This window comes from Triplophysa rosa, linkage group LG15 (genome assembly GCF_024868665.1).
Source record: "Triplophysa rosa linkage group LG15, Trosa_1v2, whole genome shotgun sequence".
Lineage (NCBI taxonomy): Eukaryota > Metazoa > Chordata > Actinopteri > Cypriniformes > Nemacheilidae > Triplophysa > Triplophysa rosa.
This window is the reverse complement of record NC_079904.1, coordinates 6,730,438-6,751,002: the sequence shown is the minus strand read 5'-3', so window position 1 is coordinate 6,751,002 and position 20,565 is coordinate 6,730,438. Positions and strand designations below refer to the sequence as shown.

General features: G+C 37.9%; 1 protein-coding gene across 2 annotated transcripts in view; it reads left to right on the top strand.

The window, feature by feature from the left end:
- The window catches only part of snap25a (synaptosome associated protein 25a), a 32,038-nt gene that overhangs the window by 1,584 nt on the left and 9,889 nt on the right, over positions 1-20,565 (top strand). The window contains exons 2-5 of one of the 2 annotated variants that reach the window (XM_057352371.1): positions 12,843-12,986; positions 15,207-15,248; positions 17,639-17,687; positions 19,668-19,785. In XM_057352371.1, the coding sequence (XP_057208354.1) occupies positions 12,915-12,986; positions 15,207-15,248; positions 17,639-17,687; positions 19,668-19,785 (281 nt within the window). In that variant the 5' untranslated portion in view covers positions 12,843-12,914. Of the gene's footprint in view, positions 1-12,842; positions 12,987-15,206; positions 15,249-17,638; positions 17,688-19,667; positions 19,786-19,979; positions 20,098-20,565 lie in introns of both variants that reach the window. The other variant, XM_057352370.1, reaches the window with a different exon arrangement.

Below are 20,565 nucleotides of genomic sequence, written 5' to 3'. Positions count from 1 at the left end.
GCACGCTTTGGGCACGACTGTTGATTCTGATGGCTTAATGCGGCTTATTGTGGCTTGACTGCAGAGCACAGGGCGGCTGGGATGTTCCCATAATAAGTGGTGACTCACGATATCGTCTCAAACGTCGATTCTTCTTGATTTATCGATAGACGTGACTATATAATTAACATCTATTATTACAAGGTTTTGTGGAACGTTAGTATATTTATGTTCAACAGCAAGATCTAGTGATTTATATGGTTTGTTTGGTTATGTCAGTGGCTTGGGAAAATGATAAATGGCTATTTGTGAAACAGTAATTCAATTATTGTTCAGTTTTGTTTATTATATTAAGGTTTATTATATTAGGTTTTTAACAAATTCCAGTTTTTACAAATGGATTTTAGTCAGGAATAATTCACTTAACTCCCTCAAACGAGTTCATACGTTATTGGGAAACTGTTTCATTGAGACTATGCTTTGTTACGGTTATCTTAAAGTCTTAATAAATCACATACATCGTGATTGATAATAAATACATTTAAATAAAGAATTTTGATGCATGAATAACATTAAAAAAGCTCAGAAAGAATTTACCTGAAGCTGGCAATTGTTACTGTATATGAATATAAATTGCACATATCACCCTAGTCCTTTATTTCATGTTCCTAGTTACATATCCCCTATTAACTCAAAATAGCTGTAGACATCACAGGCAGAAGCAAAACGAGAATTGGTCAGCAATTCCCTGGATAAAGAAGAGCTGCTATTCTGGTGAGGGCACTAAATCAGGACGTAAAACTGTAGCATGCAAACAACAACATCAGCCCCGTGCAAAATGACTGCCAGATATATCTGCGACAGACCTTCACAGTCCTACACCAAGAGATCGAAAATCTAGACAAATGCGTCATGAGACTTTAAAACATCTTTGGGTGAAAGCGCAAATGCATAGTAGGAGGAACGGGAGGATAATGCGAAGGAAACAGAAACATCAGAGGAGGGCATGAGATGAGAAAAGACAAGATACCCTGAAGCATTGGATTGTGTGATGCATAATGACTGCAGAATACCAAACATCTCAGCCTGCCCACACATTTGGGCTTCCCCTCCACCATCTGCAAATATCGAATGTGCTGGAGGTTTTTGATGGAGGAAAGAGAACCATCAATAATTTTGAAAAAAATTAACACATTCGTAGAGATCCTTTTGTTTAATAAACACATTCTTCAAGTTACTTAATAGAAAGATAAGCTACAGTAAGAGCTATCTGATGTAACATAATTCTTGGCACATTACACTAAAGGATAATTCACCTCAAAATGAAAGTTTTTTCATCATTTACTCAACCTCGTGTCATTGCGACTTTCTTTCGTTCTTTAGATATTTTGAAAGAACGTTTGTAGCCTATACAACACTGGACTTCACTGACTTCATTTATATGGACACAAAACCACTGAGACATTTCTAAAACATAAGTGTCGTATACAGATTGGTGAATAAATAATGAGAATTCTTATTTTTGGGTGAACTATCCCTAATAATGTATATTATCTTTTGACATCTGGTTTATAAATGCTTGCAGTATAGTCATAAGCGTTACGTTTTGGTACCTAACTGTACCCAAAAAGAAATGTGATTTATGACAATGTGAAGATATGCATGAAAGTGACACTTCCTACTGTCATGAGTGCTGTCATGGGTCACACACATGTCTGAAGTTCACCTGCTATGGATTAAAACACTACTATGAAGGTATTTTTGGTGCAAAACTACTGAGCACCTGTGAGAGTGGAACTTGTAGTTGTAAAGGTCGGCCACACATGTGTATCAGTAAATTTGTAGTAAAAATTTGAAGTTGCAAACTTGTAGATTTTTTTCTCTCCCGCAAACACAACACAACAGTTACACCTTCTTGAATCCTTCAGTGCAAGTGCACAAATCCAGTTCTACAAATCACAAACTGAGATACTCGTGCACTCACATTTTTTGCTACAAATGCTGCAGTAAATATGGTGCAAAACACATTCACACACCTGCACCAAAAGACGTGCGTTCACAGACGAGTTTTGCACATCCGCAAACAGTATGTGAATTCATGCAATGAGAGTTGAATGCTTGTCAAATATTTTCTCACAAATTAAAGGTTTTATTCTTGCACATTGTTCTAGCACAAACACAAGAGCATAACTACAACTGCTTGAATCTGCTGCTGCGAGTCTCTGACACAAGTTCGCACACACTCTCATTTTGCACCACATATCTGTGTGATATATGGTGCAAAAGTGATTTGTGCATTTGCAGCCAAACGAGCTAGTTTTGGCGGCCAGCAGGTGGCGCCCTAACGCGCAAGTGAAAAACTCCGCGAGAATCATCCTGAGCTGCTTTATTTTCCTGAAATCACTAATCGTAATAGAGTACATTGGTTTAGTTTAAATAAGTGTGCTGGTCAGCTACGTTGACAATCCCTTATGAAAATTACAGGCCTACAGTTAAACAAACAAAACACACGTTTTTCTTACAGTTAAAACAACAACAAAAATATGGTTGCTGTAGTAAAACCATGATTAGTTTTCGTAAGGGATTGTCATGTAGCGGACCAGCATATTTATTTAAACTAAACCAATGTACTCAGAGCCGATCCTGCCTATACGCAGACTACGCAGGTTGCGTAGGGCCTCTAAACCACCAGGGGGCCCCTTGAGTACCGAATCAAAAACACTATTGTAAACAATTAAGACGCTATTTTTATAATTTGTGGATCCAACTTTAGAGGCATTATTTGGAAATTTCCTTTTAGTACTTAATTTATTTAATGACTGTGACATTCTTGGACATCAGTGCGGGGCAGGGAATGACATGCGCGTGATGTGCTGCTGATGTCCCTTGCCATGGTTTTAAACGGCGCCATCCGTCTGGAGCGAAAAAAAGGTAAACGCCAACAACGCAAAGTAAAAGAACAAGAGGCATGTGTTTTCATAGTATTTTAAACTCTTGTTTAGTTTTTGCCAAATTATGCAAGAACGTATTTACAAATTAAGTATGGACACACTTAAGTTCGTTGCTTGAGGTTGGACATTTGATATTCGTGAATTTAGGGACCGTCTCCAATGTTACATACACATTAATACACGTTTCTAACTTCCGTAGCATTTAAAGGGGATAACTTAGACCACAAAACCAGCTCTACAGTGTTCATGTGGGTGTCAGCTATAATGCACACCTTTTGATTTTTTATATTTATTACAGCAAACTGTGAAGTCATAAGTAAATATTGCCATGTGTTTTGCTGTGTATATTATACCCATCTACTATATGGGTTCCTTCAAAAGATATATATTTACAGCTCAATAACATTTAGAGGGAATGATTTACAGGACTAAAACAACTACATTGTTCATGTGAGTTTCCGCTATAATGCACACCACTGCAATCCACTGCATTTGGTTTGCCTATGATAATATGTAAAAAAATTTAGAGAATTATTGATGTGTTTTCGTATACTTGGCTTTATTAAGTAAACTATATTTATCATGCTTTATTTTTGTTAATCACTCATTTGGTTAGAAAAACACACCACTTATAGTTATGCCACACCACATAACGTTATAGTTTTTTTTACAGCTAGATGGTTCCAAGCCACGTGTTAATTAAGGAAAATAATAATTTACATGTCAAACAAAATGTGAACTTTATTTTAGAATTAATTGTTCTTACTGTCTGTTTAATGTTTTTTTTCTTTCAGTCTTTATTCGTTTAAGTGTGTTAATTGATTTATATGTTTTATTTCTTATAGTCTACAGCTATGTTTATATCTAGTTTGAACTATTATGACAAGGGCCCTTCAAAAAGGTTTGCTTAGGGCCCCCAGATGTCTAGGTTCGGCACTTGTACTCTATTACGATTAGTGATTTCAGGAAAATAAAGCAGCTCAGGATGATTCTCGCAGTTTTTTTCACTTGCGCGTTAGGGCGCCACCTGCTGGCCGCCAAAACTAGCTCGTTTGGCTGCAAATGCACAAATCACTTTTGCACCATATATCACACAGATATGTGGTGCAAAATGAGAGTGTGTGCGAACTTGTGTCAGAGACTCGCAGCAGCAGATTCAAGCAGTTGTAGTTATGCTCTTGTGTTTGTGCTAAAACAATGTGCAAGAATAAAACCTTTAATTTGTGAGAAAATATTTGACAAGCATTCAACTCTCATTGCATGAATTCACATACTGTTTGCGGATGTGCAAAACTCGTCTGTGAACGCACGTCTTTTGGTGCAGGTGTGTGAATGTGTTTTGCACCATATTTACTGCAGCATTTGTAGCAAAAAATGTGAGTGCACGAGTATCTCAGTTTGTGATTTGTAGAACTGGATTTGTGCACTTGCACTGAAGGATTCAAGAAGGTGTAACTGTTGTGTCGTGTTTGCGGGAGAGAAAAAAAATCTACAAGTTTGTAACTTCGAATTTTTACTACAAATTTACTGATACACATGTGTGGCCGACCTCTACAACTACAAATTCCATTCTCACAGGTGCTCAGTAGTTTTGCACCAAAAATACCTTCATACCACTACCTCTAATCCCTTCCTCAATGAGTGAGTTAGCTGGCTATTCAGCAACATCAAAGTGAAGGTACGTTGTCTATGGAGGCATCTTAACATTTTGTACCCTATCAGATTTTATTTTATAGACGTGCGTACTTACCCATTCTGTTATTGCGAGCAATTTGGACAAACCTCACGGCATCTGTTCATTGCTGCAGTTTGAAGCTATTTTAGACCCAAGGTTCTTTCACAGATCTGAGATTTCATTTATGAAAGTTTTCCATCGTGTGGTGCATATACGGCGTGAATAGATGAGCTCATCAGATGATTCATCCTTACTCAGATTACAGTACAGGTAAAGATGTAATGTCCGATTCCATTAAAGTGGACTCATATTTCAGTATTAAGTAGCATGCTATAGTAAATGCTACACAGACACTCCAGTTTTACAAGAGCCTTTGATACATGTTTGCATATTTCTTTCCGAGTATTATTGACTGTTGACCGATGTTTGAGATTGCTGATGTCAAACGGCGGTTTGATAACAATGCACACATTTGCCTGGTAATTCAATATTACGGTGAAAGATGAATGAACTGTAGTTGAAGTATCAGAGCTCACATGTTTTTCTTTGCCTGTCTGTTCTTGAAAATTGCAATCACGATCAAGTTTTGAGTTAAATTTTGGTATAATAATGTCAGTGTAGCTGAAATTTTCTTTTAGCAAAATCTACTTTTAAGAAATCATTAGTAAGTCAATAAATCTATTAATCATGTGTTTATTTAAAGTTTTTCTTGATTGTGAGCTTGTTAATTGCTTTTTAATGTCTGTTTTTTATCGTGCCTCTAAAAATGTATATCAATTGATATTATCATTGCGTTTTTTTCTTTTTGACATACTTTGTTATCTCTCTCCACCCCCCTTCTGTCTGACCAACAAAACAAATGTCATCTTACACAAACACATCGGTGAGACCATCGGTGTAGTTTGGGTGCAAATGTGATTTTGTTTGATGACACTCAATTCGCATGCGATGCAATCTGACTTTGCTGCAGTGTCTGGTGCTAAAATGGACTATTATGTAAATGTAATGTTAAGATGCCAATCAAAAGAGGACTGGCAAACAAATAACATAATAGTGACACAATATCATAGTGGCTGTTAAAAACAACCATCCGAGCATGTTTGATCTGCTGTCTTTTTAGGGGGCGAGGACGCGTCTCTTGAAAATAAAAAATGATGGCTGCACCCACCCTCATTTCTCTGCCGTTTTTGTTATCATCACAGCCCTATGAAGCTGCAATAAAAAAACATGAAGGTTACACTCAATAATTCAAACAGACAGCACTACCAACCCCTCCAAATACTTCCCATAAACCCTTCTTCCCCAAATAGGGGCTGAATCCTGGCAAGCCTCTCACCTCTCTCCATTATCCTTGGATCCAGATGTGCAGGCAGGTGGAATGGGCTGTTGGGCAGGAACACAACGTCTTTAATGGCCATGCTGTTAATAAATCCATCCCGGGGCTTCCCCATGAGAAAGAGACTGGCTGCGAGGTTTACGGGCAGTGAGGAGGAAGGGCTCTCTGCACCAGAACCACCTGCTGTTATGGGCAGAGCTGAACACAAATGGGTCCTGTCAGATCAATTGCTTTGGCTGTTGGATCCTCACTAAATCTGAAGACCCTTCAGTTTAATGTAAAGGGGGGTATACAATTGAAGAGGTTCATCAGTTTGATGTGTTCATTCTAGTTTGTGGCGCAGCAACATGAGCATATAGGATGGGTGCTTTTTAATCCAAATGGATTTTGGAAGGCTGTCAAATATTTGGCTGTCTATGGCATTTTATAGTTCATCATCTCGGAAAAAGTCTTTGAAAGTAACACAATACACGGCTTGTTCTAATCGGATTGTTGTGTGACACCGCGCCACATCCAGCGTGAACAAAATTTTATATTATAATGGGTTCTAATACGTTCTATTGTCTTTTTTCGTGTCGCATCGCGCCGTGTTCGGTGTTGACACGTTGTAATACATTCTTTTGTATCATTATTGAGTTAGTAATTATAGTTAGTTATAGTAGTTTATAGTTATTGTTGTCACCCAAAAAAGATGTCATGTCATGTTTACCTGCTGAAGTCTGCTAAAACATTTTTTTTTGGCATTCACTATTGATAAGAATAAAAATGTATTGATAACAATGTATCATGATAAAATAATTTTAGAGAATACATAATCCAGTTTAATCAAATCTAAACTAGATTGTGATCCAATAGAGATCTGTTCTTTATCAAACAAATTTTCCACAGGGTTTTCACCAGGGTTGCCAGATTTACATAACCAAACTGGCCCAATGGTACTAGCTCAAATACCAAAACACCTAAACATAAAATACTTATTTTACAGTCACTATATTTCTTTTTGAAAATCACACTATTGTAGTTATCAGTATAAATAGCCCACAATCTTGTAAAAACCACAAACCTGGCAACACCAGTTTTCACAAATCTGCACATATGTCGATTTGTGTACATTACATACATGTTCTATATATGGAGTGCGGACGGTAAGAGGTTAAATGAGATGTTAAAAGAGCACTGGAATCCTTCCATGAAATCCTCCACTCGGGAGGAGGAGAGCTGATGTTATTCATCACAGCTAGTAAGAGGAGGGGGTGGCGTTGCTCGCGCCTGTCCTCATCTGGCTGTAGTGCCTTTTGAATAATAAGCCATTGCTGTAGTTTACAGGTGGCCAGCTACATCCATTACTCAACAGCTTTCAATCACAGGCCAGACTGGATACAAATGTTCGCACTAATGATCTGAGGGACCTAAGATACCTTAAATAATGCATCACCTGCTGCAGTTCATATTTTACATCTGTCCAACTAAACATAAAAGTGTTGATGTGTGTATAATGTTGTTGTGTGACTTACTTGCTGGTTATTTTTGTAAGAGTTTTTATCTAATAACTTTACATGAATGAACTTAGTAATTAACTGGATTAATATTAATGAGAATTAGGAAGGGTAGGAAGATATTTGGGTTTGCTATTTTGAATTTAAATATGGTTAAATTAGAGTCAACAGTTTTTGTAAAAGAATATTAAATGAATTATGGTGAACTACAGCATTACAGTAATAGTTCACTTTTTTTTTTTAAATTACAAAAGTAGTTTGTGTTTGACTAAAAAAGCATTGGCCTACACATCTGGGATGGTATGAGGGCGTATTTTTAAAAGTATTTTTGACTATTTTTTTCATTAATTGAGAAAAATAAATAAAACGTAATATTTGTTTGGGAATGTCTTTGAGTAAATTATAAGAATTGTAATGTTTCTGCAAACTACTCCTTTCATCTTTAAAAGATTAGTAGAACTTAAAAATTGCACCCTGATAAATGTGCTCTGACCACAACAACTAAAAAAACAACTATTCTCTAATGCTACAAAAAAGTAATTTAGCTACTTTTGTTAAATTACTCCCCTACACTCTGTAGGTTTACGTTAAGCTCTTTTTCTTTTGAAGTCTTTCATCTTTGTTGCGATACATATGTTGCTGTGGTGTTAACAGTTTGATACCTGTGACAGCTGTCCATCAAATACAAACAAATGGATATCAAAATACAAACATATGGCTAAAATCCAGATTTTGCACAATTGTCTCCTTACTTGTAAGAAAATGCCTCTTGGCGCTCTGTTTTTAACAAATGTCAAGCTCAATAAATCGACGTACGAGAGTCAATGTGTTTCAACATACACAACACTGTAGAGGGGAAATACCGTAACCCGATTTCAAAGGTAATCTCGTAAAACACGTCTGTTGCCCCTGACACAGAGATTTAGGGGTCAGGCATGATAAGTTCATTCTATTTCAGAGGATATATTATATGGTGAAGTTAGCGCTTAGCGAAGCATGAGAGAGAGAGAGAATAAGAGAAAGATCAGCAATTATTAATATAGCATTTAAGCGTTTTAAAGAAGAACGGTTTTATGTGGTAACTGTGCAGTGCTGCAGTGGAGGAAGTGGCTGCGTGTTCTGAGCAGAGAAAACAAAATGGTAGCCTGAGACTGAGGATGAGCACACACACATACCAACACAGTCTCACAGGAATTTGTGACATCGTCACAAACTGTAATCTATTAATTTGTGTTTACTGACACGAATTTCCCCCTTTTTTCGTGTCACCCAGCACAACTTTCAATCGAATGTGTTTTAATACGTGATATCTTTCATATGTATAAATATTAGGGATGCATAATAAATTATCGGCCATATCGATAATAAAATTTAGGCCGATATATTATAGCCGATAAATTATGAATCATTTCCTCTGGTTGAACCACTTCAGCTGCACGCTGCTCACAGTTAAAATCCAGTACAGTACTGTCTTTCTGTCGTGATCATTTACTGTTATTAGAAAAACATTGTTGATGTAGGTACAGAATGTAGATCTTTATGAATGTGTAAATTATAGGAACAAAAGCATATTGTTTGAAGCCAACTGCTGTCTGAATGCTTTCTGTCTTGAGACCTGTTAGACTTGTGGCTATTGAGAACACCTTTCTGGGTTGCTCTAGAAGAACATCTTTAATTTGTTTATGAAACAAACTGTCATGAACGGTTGTGGGGGGAGACACAAGGACAGAGGACCCAAACGCAGATAGCGGGTAAGGGGTTAACAAGGACTTTAATAATAAATGACAAAAAGACAAAACAAAAACCCACGAGGGAGTAAAACAAGAACAAAGGTATAATAGGACATGAGAACAGGAAAAAGGACTAACTACACCTAACAAGAATTAAAATAACAGTCACCATATATTACAAAAAGACTAGACTAGACTAGACTAGACTAGACTAGACTAGACTAGACTAGACTAGACAAGGACTCACCCACATAAAACAAGTGACAGTACACAATGAACCAGCACAGGACAGAGAACAAAGGGGCATTAAATAAGGGACCAAATCAAGAGGGGACAGGTGCGGGGCATGAACTAATAACGAGCACTAACGAGGAAACAAGAGGGCAGGAACAATGACAAGACCTGGAGAGAGTATGGCAAGCCAAAAGGGCCAAAACGCCTCTCACCACATGAAACAAGAGGTTCTGCCATGGCTCTGCCACAAGATCAAGAAAAGCAAGACAAGATGGGGCAGAACCATGACACAAACATTATACCAGAAAATTTTAAGAGTTAAAGAACCTTTAATTAGTGTAAAGTAGGCTTGATACATGATTTTCAGGGGAAAAAATAATTTTCAGTCTCAGAAAATGTTAATTAATATTTAGGTACTGTATATCGGCCAATATATCGGTTATCGCCTTCCAATGTTCAAGAATGACCGGTTTTCGTTATCGGCCAAAATTTACATATCGGTGCATCCCTAATAAATATATATCAATGCAATCTGTTGGGGATTCATACCTATTTTACAAGGTGGCTCATTTGTGTGAATTCCTATTTCCTGCGATCTCATTCGTATGTTTTGACTTTTCCCCTGTGACGTTAGGTTAGAGGCAGGGTTAGAGTAGCCATTTATCGTTGTTGTGCCACCTCGTGAAACTCGCGTTTTTAGCAAAATTAGCCTTCGCGGCTGTGATTTTACTGTTTGGGTGAAGTTAGGTGTTGGTTAGCCACATCCTAAAATATTTACGACTTCTTTTGATATCCGATTATAAATATATAAATGTAAATACACACGCAGTCTGTGTATTGAAAGTCGTGCTGAGTGACACGAAAAGAAAGTTGTGCTGACATTAAAAAAGGTCGTGCTCACTGACACGAAAAAATGGGGATGTTCGTGTCCATGAACACAAATGAATAGATTCCAAATTTCGTGTCTATGCCACGAGCTGCTGTGAGACTTGGTTGCACTTACGCACACACCGCAATTCTAAACAAGCATGCATTAAAGTTTTTGAGCTACTTATTCTCTTTGTAATAAAATCTCCACATACGGTTTCCATTATAGGCTAACGTCAACCAGACTAATAGTACGAGTTAGGATGTTAAATGCTTCCTCATTTGTAAGTTGCCCTGGATAAAAGTGTCTGTTAAATGGATGAATCTATAGTTCCATAAGCAACATCGTATCACCATTAAACTTGTTTTAATGTTTTAACACTCCCATCTTGTAGCCTTTCAGTTTGAACATCTAAGAGATACATGTTTGCATACTTCCAAAACTATGTTTCTAAAAGATGCATTGGGTTTATCATATCCTCATCTGTTGATATGTTTTGATAGATGTGAGTGGCTCAGAATTTGGTTGAAGTAACTGCAGCTCTTCGGATCATTCAGGTTTAGCGAGCCTACAATGCAATGACTGCCAATGGGGCCATTTATACACAGCACACCAAATGGGATTATGTTTGCACAGTTAAAATACGAGAATATAAAAGATGTGCAGAGAGAAGAAAATGAAAAGGTTTCCTTTCAGCAGTCTGGAACAGCGTGGAAGTAACAAAAGTAAATTAACAATAAGCAGTCCAGAGGTTTTACTAACCTATTTTAAGACTACTCTCCAATGTTTTGCTTTTCAATCCAAAACTAGATTACGGTTTGGTCTGTTATTTTTTCTAAGATTGTCCTCAACCAAACATGAGGGTTTATTTGTTCAAGAATTTTTCCAAAGATAACGTACTGTGACATTTTAGCGGTACGCATTAGAATCCGAATGGGCTCATTCATCAGAGGTGGAGTGAGGACACATGAAAGCTTTCTATATTTGTGTGATTCATTGGCACTGGCTATGGCACCGTGGCATATGGCACCATGCTGTAAATTCATCCAAAAACATGCCGTCCTCTATTACCCAAAGAGAGCTAGCCTCAGTACTGAGCGGGTGATGGGTCAATCAATTCTTGATTGGTGCTCCCTGATCTTTTACCCAAGCAGTTGACATTCATTTCAGTGGTGAAGATGGAAGCATAATGTTGCAGAGTCTTTGGAGCGTTGTACTGTAAAAGGTCAAAGAGACATGTAAAAGTTTATTGCTTGAAAAAATTATGCAGTTAATGGAAGAAGTATACAGTTTCTCTTTGATAGCATCTTTAATACCTGCTTGGGGTTCATTGGATTTTTTTCAGTGATGGCATTGTGGGTGGTAGAGCTGGAGACATTTATATAAGACATCGTCTAGACATGACAGTTTTGCCAATGCGTGTTGTACTGTTGTCCCTGAATGAGAATGCATCACGGAGACCACAGAGACAATCAGAATCATTCTTTCATATGTTTTTATCCCTTAGTCATGCCAATTATGATGTCTCAATGTCCTAAAATTACATTCACCATACATTAAACCTTTTCTGATTGGCTATGTGCCACTTCGCAAAAGAACTTCTACTTTCACTGCGGACAGACAAATTGCTCATCTCTGGAAAGATGTCACATCACCTGGTTAGGACACAGTGTAAGGAGATATTTTGCGGTTCAACACACACTCCTCCAGTCCCCCGTGGATATATTGCTGGCTGTCAAACCGATCCTTTCAGGAATATATCTGTCAACCTCACAGTTTTCATGACAGGAGTGGGAATCATTCCTCCTGGTACACGCAGAACCTCAGGGAAGAATTTAATCAGCTAAACACAGCAGCCACCACCTCACAATGTGTGTGCGTGAGGAGACAATGGGTTCCCTGAGAACAGAGAATGTTCTGCTGTCCTTCTCCAAGACATTTAATTAGCCTGTGTAAATGAAATGACTTTATTAGCTGTATAATTGTATCTGAAGTGCCTGATGTCAGGTCTGTGAATGGCGCTCGGGAGGTTATGGATCATCAGTCATCAGATCCTTATGATATGAGCAATTCTTTGTCTTCAAAATACTTTCAGAATACCTATAACCCCAAACGTTGCATTGACGCAACCATTGACGTCGTTGTGAGGCTAGAAAATATGTTAGGTGATAACAATTTACTTTTGCAATTCTATGAGGTGACGCTTGTGGCACAAAAATCACAACCTTCACCATTATAAAGACAGCATGAAATCAAAATTGAAAAATCATATTTTATACAGAATATTGTAGGGTTTAAACCTCCACGAATTACTGCAAACTCGCATTCAAATCTGCCTCCATTTTGGTAGCAATGCCCATCTTTAAACGATCCAATCATTTCTCGATGTGGGAAATCAAGTCCCCTACATTTTCTCTCAGTTCAGAAGCTGTTTCAATACGGGAAAGAATATGATCGTTACTTCGGTTTCATGCCGACTTTAAATACATTTGAACATCAATTTTAAGGTCAACGAAACTTTGAACAATCTTTAACATGTTTTTATATTCTTCCCTTATGTCTTTATCTTCCAGCTTCCCCCAGACTTCCAGTAGGACCCATTTTTCCCAGTTGGAGACCAGCTCCACCTAACACACCGAGCAGCTATGGCAGATGATTCGGATATGCGCAATGAGCTGTCGGACATGCAGCAACGTGCAGACCAGCTGGCCGATGAGGTGAGGACATAGATGTCTTCTCTTTGCACTACATTGACACAAAAGCAGCCATCCTCCATCATCAATCACTACTGACTACAGCCAAAAGTTTTAAACCAATATACAGTAGATAGACAAAAGAAACAAAGTGCAGCTCTGTGCAGAACGGGTTTTTTATTCATTTTTGTATCAAGTGTCAATGATGCAGCAAGACACATCGTAAAGTAAATAAATCCCATTTATCTAAGTTTTGTTTAGCATTAATTGATTCGATAATCCTGATGAAAAGACAAGCTCACACCAACATAAACTTACAGCAAATACTTCATGTTTTCAACAACATTAACAACATTTTGCTGCTGAAGTGGGTAGTGAAGCTGGTTGACCACACTGTACATTTTTGTTTTTGCTGCCATAAATTTTAAGTACAAGTAAATTGGCTTTACAAGTCATTTCAACATACTATTTTACATTTTGTTTTTACATTACTGTAATCAAAATAATTTGAGCATGTTCAACTTATTTTTATAAGTTACTTACTGGATAAAAATTGAAATAGTAAACTGAAATGTCAATTTGATCGTGCTTAAAAGTTTAAGGCAGCAGTTTTTTAAAGAGCAAGTCAAGAATCAGCACTCTCAACCTGATCTCACGGAAATTCGTAACTATTTTACTAGGTGGCAAATTCTTAGGAATTCGTACATTGTCAATTGTACAAAAACATACGATTATTGGAAAAAAGCAATACTGAAGCCCCACCCGTAACACCGCCCCTAAACCTAACATTACTGGCACGAAAGCAAATCGCACTGAAATCTACAAATGAGATGGTACGAATTCATACGTATTAGCCAAAATTAGCCACCTCATAAAATAGTTGCGTTTTTGCTGTGAGATTGTGTTGACACTCCAGTATCTCCCGTTAGCCAAGATTCATTGGAGGGACTCTAGTTTAGGGGCATCTTTTATATTTTTATACCATACATGCAAAAGTGCATGAATTTGGAAGCTATTTTATGGATTAAAAGACCTTCTAAATCCTCTACATTTTGAGGTGGAACCCCATTAATGGTCCCCCATTAAAATTAACTCCCTGGTCTCCCCTGTGTCCCCCCATTTCCAGCCCTGAGTATCCCAACAAATGCTGGTGACTACTGTATATGATGTCAGTCTTTTCGACAAAGTAGTAAGCTATTTAGTTACAAGTTAAATTTGTTTGGCTTCTTACCAAGTTACTGACATTCTTCAAGTTTTTTTTATTACTTCATTTTTATCCTCTGCTTTCTTACTAAGGCCTGGATGAATCGCTAGAATTACATACATTATAACTGACTTTAATTGTATAATTTAGCCCACTGGTTTTTCACAGCTAGGTCTGTGAATTTGAGAGAATATGTGTGTCATGTGGTGGGAGGTTTCACCTGCACTCAGCCTTATATAACTCTGCAGCATTTGCTGTGTGTGTGTATGAGAGCTGGGGGTGGCGCTTGTGTGTGTTTGCAGCCTGATGGAGATCCTCACTGCCGCCCCACATTATGATCCTCTCAGCTGAGCAGAATGTAAAAACGCAAACAGCACTCCTCACTGCAAAAAATATCCCCTGGCCTGTGATCCACCAAGGTCTAAATTAATAATATTCAGACACTCAGCCCATGACATTTGTGTGAAAAATGGTAGATATTTATTCACAGAAATACCTAATGATGAAATGTGCATGTTTTCTAAAGTTTAGTTAGAAAGAAGAAGAGCTTACGCAACTGTGATGTTTTTGAAGGGCATCGATTTTGGCTCTTTAGCTCAGTGGGAGTCAGAGGGACGGGGCGCTCAGCGCTGGAGGAGATTGAATGGAGAGAGTAGACTGATGTTTATGACTGGACTGACATGGTCCTCAGGCTCCCCGGGATGCATAAATAGGCTACGCAATCTGTCTCAGATCAGTGACCAATGAACAGAAAGATGTTATAGCACAGACTGTTAATGCATTAAATAATATATTTTTCAAATGACTTGATTTAAAATGCTGATGCAAATAGTTGTAAAATCAATTATTTGTTAAGTCATCGCTTAAAAAAAAAAAGAAAAATTACAGTTGTGAAAAAGCAGAAAGAACGACCATATATGTGTAAACGCAATTTATTTATTATTTAGTGGTACAGTATGTTTATTAAAATCCTCCCACTGTCTTTTATCTGTCAGTTCTTGATGAATTCCATTTTTAACATGTTTCTTCTCTCCCCACAGTCACTGGAGAGCACACGCCGTATGCTGCAGCTTGTGGAAGAGGTAAGAGAACATTAAACATTATATGTAGCTATCAGAAGTGCTTAATATAGGACTTAGTATGATCATTATGAACAAAACAAAAATGTGACCTATGGACAACCACAAAACCAGTCATCGGGTATATTTGTAGCAATAGCCAACAAGACATGTATGGGTCAAAACTATCGATTTTTCTTCAATGCCAAAAATCAGTAATATTAAGTAAAGATCATGTTCCATGAAGATATTTTGTAAATGTCCTACCGTAAATATATGAAATATGGATGCAGCATAATTGCAAACAAAAATGGCCAGAAACACGCCAACAAACATTGCTCGCTGATGCCCGCTCTTTGGGAATTACCCACTCAAGCCTGGTATCTACGTAGAAGCTTAGAATTTCATCTTTTGGTTCATCTACTCTCCACAACAGTAGTGGGCCAATAGAGGGTGTTAAAACAAACCTGTTTCTTATTAGCGCCCTGCTACAGTGCCTCTGGTGGACAGTTTAAAAGGCGTTTTTTTGCACCCTCAGATTTCAGATTTTTAAATAGTTGTATCTCAGTCAAATATCCAGTCCTAATTCAGCTTTCAGATGATGTATTTCAATAAAAAAATGAAACCTTATGACTGGTTCTATGGTCCAGGGTCACAAAAAAAAAATACAATTATTTATCAAGCTGTATTTAAATCATGTTTAGATTGTATGTGGTATGGTATGATGTATACTCAACATCAACAGCATTCATAAAATATGGCAATGATTCTTCAGTTAGGGGCACTTTTAGCACGAAATCTTAAATAAGAAACTGGTCATGGCCAATAGCTTGATTTTGGTATAATGTGGATTTCGTAATGATCGCCTTATAAATAATAGATTAAAAGGGTTTCTGCATTAAACTTTTTAATTATTATATTTTGAATATATTGTGGTGGGAATATTTCAACGTTTTGGTAGGAGACAGGGAATACAGAGAGAGAGAGAGAGAGAGAGAGATATCTTAGGTGAGATGTGATGAAGTCTCCACATCATGTTCCAATGTCAAAATGTGATCATCACAGGCCATCTCTAAAAAAACCACCTCCTTTTATCCATTACTGGCAGATGTGATAAATCACCTCTGAGTTGACAAATTTTCATCAGAAGATAAAAAAGAAACTAAGCTTGTGTTCAGTTCTTCAGTCTATACTGGTTCGCATTTACCTTTACACATTTAGCACAGGCTTTTATCCAAAGCCACTTAAGAGCGCACATAAGGAATACATTTTTTATAAGTATGTGTATCCCTGTAAATAGAAGACCTGACGCACCCTCGACCTTTTTATGTTTTTAGTTATAATCAAGGTCAGCAGACATTTCTGCACATATTGGTGATCAGCAGTATTCCTGCGTTAGGTCAAAAGAGAGGTAAATCACATTCATTATTTATACCAGCAGAACTATTGAGTTCGTACCAGACTGGAAATTTCGTTCTTTATGGGACAAACAAATGAATCCCCAAGGATCTATTTAGGGTACTTTGTGGTCCCGTCTGGAAGGTGGGGGCTGCCGCTTCATATCCTGCTGATTTATGCACTGCCAATAATCCAGAATATCAATATTCTGTTTTCCCTCCAAGTGCTGAAACTGCTGTCACAGCTGCCTGTTATTACAAAAAACAGCATCATAAATCTTCCAGACTGAGCGTTATTCACGTAAAGTCATAGTTTGGAAGCCTTGTAGAGAAAGATTTGGAGCCCCAGTGACCAAATAGTGATGATCCCAAAGCACATTTACATACTAAAGACATTCAATGAGTAATGCAGACATGTGCTGTTAAAACTCTGAATTGCCTTCACTCTAATCCCCATTAACTTTCAGTGAGAACAGGGACAAAAAGGACTGTCATATACATATTATATTTATTAATTAATTATTTACAAATCCATTATTTTCTTCCAAACAAAGTGGGATTGTTTTGCCCCATGCAAATCTTGACCATTTTCAATAGAATGTTGCATATAGAACAATCTAACGTAGGCTACTGTATTTAAAAGCTAACGTCTGTCTCACTTCAAAACTCAAGTCAGTAAACTCGGCAGAGACTCAAAATGGATTCTATCTCACATTTGCACAGAGAGTGCATATTGATCAGGGCTGTATGCTCTAAGGTCATTAGCATCTCCTTATTTGGTCGAAGGAAAAAGAGAAGAACATTAAGCAGTGTTAATGCTGTAGATGGCATCAGTACAAGTTTAAAAAGAACACAGACTCACAAAAGCAACACAAGGGACTGCCTTAACTTTTCTCTGTGCAGTGGATTAGTTCTTGAAGGAGCCTTGGAGTTGTCATATTGATCTTACCTCACTGTCTTTTCCATGTATTTCACCTTCAATTCTGCCCCTTCATCATCGTGGCTCGTGATGCGTAGAGTAAAGATGCTGGTATCAGGACTTTGGTTATGCTGGATGAACAGGGAGGTAAGTGTGGACGAATAAAACAGAAGAATAAAACAGTTCTTTTAATACATGTTTTAGATCCTTAGATGTCAAAATGAAGTGTCTTCTGTATTAGATTTGTCCGACTTTGCAGTCAGACTTTTCAAAATACAACCATTTACTCATTACAAATGGATCTTTTAGTTCACTAAGAGCTGATTTAATGCATACAATCAATGACAGTAATTTCTGTGAAATGCAATTACGTTTTGATTGCTTTCTCTGAAGAAACTCTTTCACCTATTTTTCTAACACTCTTTCCTCTTTAATTTCATCTGCTTTCAATCAGACTGTTTTACCAAAGAAACAGGACCAGCCACTACTACTCTTCATTTAAAGTCTGCATTTAGAATATATAGATTTAAAATATAGCCATCGCCAGTTATTAAACCAGAAATTTGAAGTAAATCAAATAAAGCAACGATCGATTTAGCTGGTAATGACAAATGTCACTCTTTTCCATAAACTGCACTAATACTCTTTTGTATAATCCCTGGCTCAATACTAATACTATAAGCAAAAAAGTTAAAGGGTTTATTGAAGAGTCTATAAGGCTGCAACCGGCTTGCTCTCACATTAAAAGCACACATTAGCTTGTTTAGTGTGATTTCAAAAATTAGACCGTTGACCTTGCTGTAATTGTCAGCCTCTCACAAGCCCTCTGATTGGCTCCTGTGCATGAGATCCCGCCTTTCGGCAGCCAGTAATTAATCTTATCATAAGGGGAATGGGATTTCTCCTCCATCCCCTCGAACTGCTGCCTAAAGCCTATTTAAACGAAACTCTCAGCCCAAAGGTGACACTGAGCTGGGTTAGAGTCTTGTAGCATTATCAAGGATTGAGTTCAAAAGTTCTTGCTTTATGTGAAAATATTGAATTTTGACGCAAGGAAATAACCTTCCTCCCACAAATCTAAGCATCTTTGAACGCCAGGGATTAAACAAACCCAACAAACGTTTTAGTCTCTCTTAAACCATTCCCAGTTTGCCTTTCTCTTCCCTGTGACTGATACCTTCACTAAACCTCATAACAATACCAAACACGCCCTGTCTGCACGACACACCGTCAGACCGTATCTGCACAGGACATCCACCACCTCAGTCATATCATCCCCTAACCGCACGAAGACAAACAAACTAAAAGCTACACCCTCTTCCATTGTACAGAGGAGAAAAAGAGTCTGTCTGGTCCTAACAAATGACCCAGCAAAGCCTTGAGAGAGATCAGGGCGGTCTTTTATTCAGCCCTAAGGTATAATTAAAGAGACAGAACTCTGAACCGCCGCCTTCCCGCGGAGACCCTTAAAGGGAGACCCAGCGTCTGTCTGCTTTTGGGCGTTGGGAGCAAATTCAGAGCAAACTGGTAGCGCCTTTGGCTCAGCGTCCAGTGTGACTTCATCAAGTTTTACAAGCGTTAAATGTTAAAGATATTTCGCACAGAAATAAACGTTGTGTCAGTATTTACTCACACTTACGGCATTCTGCACGACTTTATGTCCTCCATGGCACACAAACGGAGACATTTACAGTTAATGTCTTAATATAATAAAGGACCAAACCTTTTCATGAACTCTCATGGCTGATAGAGTATTTTTGTGTTTCTTGATGGCTCAAATCTCCATTCGTTTGTGTAACTGGATGAAAACATAACCAAAACAACGCTTCTTAATTTCTCCATTTGTGTTTCATAGAAGAAAGAAGGCCGTATGTTTGCATTGTGACATGGGTAAAACAATGACACAATTTTTATTTTGAAGCGAACTATTACACCAATACAACTTTAAGGACTGTAAACACTAATATTTTTCCTTGTTTGCATCTGTAGGTACATTCTAACGCATGCATCCTCTCTAGGTGCATACAGATATATTTCATCCAGTTCAGCAGTGCTCATTTGTCATATATTGTTGAAAAAGGGCCAACTAAATTCATTCCACTGCTGTCATCCCTTTGTCCTGACCAGAACAACTCGATCGTGTTGAAGATGGCATGAACCATATCAACCAAGACATGAAGGAGGCTGAGAAAAATTTAAAAGATTTAGGGAAATGCTGTGGCCTTTTCATATGTCCATGTAACAAGTAGGTACTGACCATGTGGCAGAAGGGTCGTACGTATGTGGTGGCGTCCGTTTTTTTCCCCTCCTTTCGTTTTGGTTTCCTTTCGTCACAGTGCCTGTCTGAAGTTTTTGTCTTCTCTTCTTTGTCCTCTTTCCTCCTTCCTTTATTTTCCTGCTCTCGTTCTATGGGGGATAAATTACTTGTTGTTTAATCAGAGCAACTGGAGCGCATCGAGGAGGGAATGGACCAAATCAATAAGGACATGAAGGATGCAGAAAAGAATTTGAACGATCTAGGAAAATTCTGTGGTCTTTGTTCCTGTCCATGTAACAAGTAGGTGCTGCCTGCCTGACTGCCTGCCTGCCTAAAATAAATCATATAGAGATGCCTCATAGCAGCCTGTAGCCCCAGTGAGAAGCGCCTGGAGTGGCTACTGGGGGCGATTTAGAGCTTAAAGTGTTTTGAATGTGAGCAAAGTGAAACTGAATCTGAAAAATAGAAACATTAATGAAACCGTTATAAACAAAACATAATACTACTTGAGCAGTTCCCACGCCTGTTCTATATATCCACACACGTGCATCAAAGATGTAACGCAAAAAAGAAACCTAAAACTGAAATCTTAAAGATTGGTAACTAATAACGGAGCACTTTCATATATTTCTATTTTTTAGATTGAAATGGCTTTTGTCGCATTCAAAATACATTCGGCCCTAACTTGGTTCCGTAGGTGGCTCTCCAATACCCATGTTCCTCAGCACAGCTTGCTTCCCTGTCAGGAAGGACAGTGAGCATGAGGCG